The sequence below is a fragment of the Wasmannia auropunctata genome, unplaced genomic scaffold (genome assembly GCF_000956235.1).
Source record: "Wasmannia auropunctata unplaced genomic scaffold, wasmannia.A_1.0 LD286312.1, whole genome shotgun sequence".
Taxonomy (NCBI): Eukaryota; Metazoa; Arthropoda; class Insecta; order Hymenoptera; family Formicidae; genus Wasmannia; species Wasmannia auropunctata.
Genome location: NW_012076578.1, coordinates 1 through 1016, shown reverse-complemented (window position 1 = coordinate 1016; position 1016 = coordinate 1). Strand labels below are relative to the sequence as shown.

Below are 1016 nucleotides of genomic sequence, written 5' to 3'. Positions count from 1 at the left end.
TTATATATGCATATAATTTTTACATATATCATATATAATGTTTTAATTTAAATCTTACATATATATCGCCTATAAATTTAAATCATACGTGTATAATATTAATAATAAAATTATATAATATTATATTATATGGCATACCTATTAATTTATGTAATATTAATTATATAATATTAATAATAAAATTATGTAAAATTATTTGTTAAAATATGTTCCAAATACAAAAATCAAGTAGTGTTTGAATAAATCTAATTCATCAACTTCTGTATTTCTTTTAAATCCAGTTCACAATAACGGAAGTTTGTTTCACTTATATTTGCTGTACCAACAGCATAACGATGAAATTTATTTGAACAGACCATTAACCGATTCCAATAATTTGAAACTTTCATTGAAGGAATAGCTTGCAATTTTTCGAAGTCTTGTGCGAGCGTCATCTTAAAATTAATATATTATTTTACAATGATAAAATCATACTAACAACTATTATACATGTATTTAACAATCTTTAATAAAATTTGAAATAAATAATTTATTATTAATTAATATGTAAAGAATAATTGCAATAGGATATCTTACCATATTGTTATCGGGTTTCTTAATGCCTACAATAGATATTTCCTGAGTATTTCCATAAAATATATAATTTCCCGCTGATGCGATCTGTCCTGTTTGGGTTGGCAGTTTAATCGCGAGTTTACTTTCTTTATTAGCATTTTCCTTATTTGGACATTTTAGTAGTGTCTCCAAATTTATCTCATTGATTTCCATTCTCGATAAAGAAGCATAATAAACAACTGGAACATTAAAAAAATATATAAAAAGATTATAGAAATCGAGGAAATGTCATTGATTATTTGCAAGGTAGTTTTCGATGTTTTAATTATTAGTGCGCACATCAGCATAAACGTATATGAATATTAGTATAAAACAAGCAAAGGAAATTACGAATGGAAATGAGGGGTTGTTAGTTTAAAATTAAATTCTTAACACTCGTTAAAAGTGATAGAACTAAATAA

The 1016-nt window shown here is 24.0% G+C and overlaps 1 protein-coding gene across 1 annotated transcript; it reads right to left on the bottom strand.

Annotated features, from left to right (window-relative positions):
• Positions 1 to 244: 244 nt before the first annotated feature.
• LOC105461504 lies at positions 245 to 825 on the bottom strand. The gene is made up of 2 exons (XM_011708003.1): positions 577 to 825; positions 245 to 434 (listed from the first exon to the last, which is right to left on the bottom strand). The coding sequence occupies exons 1-2, from the start codon at positions 766 to 768 to the stop codon at positions 246 to 248; spliced, it is 381 nt and encodes a 126-aa protein (XP_011706305.1). The 5' UTR covers positions 769 to 825; the 3' UTR covers position 245.
• Between the last annotated feature and the right edge of the window lie 191 nt (positions 826 to 1016).

Excerpts from the sequence above, each read along its gene's own strand:
- LOC105461504 (XM_011708003.1), bottom strand. The coding sequence starts at position 768 with ATGGAAATCAATGAGATAAATTTGGAGACACTACTAAAATGTCCAAAT. Across the intron at positions 435-576 it reads AGAAACCCGATAACAATATG|ATGACGCTCGCACAAGACTT; the intron begins GTAAGATATCCT and ends ATTAATTTTAAG.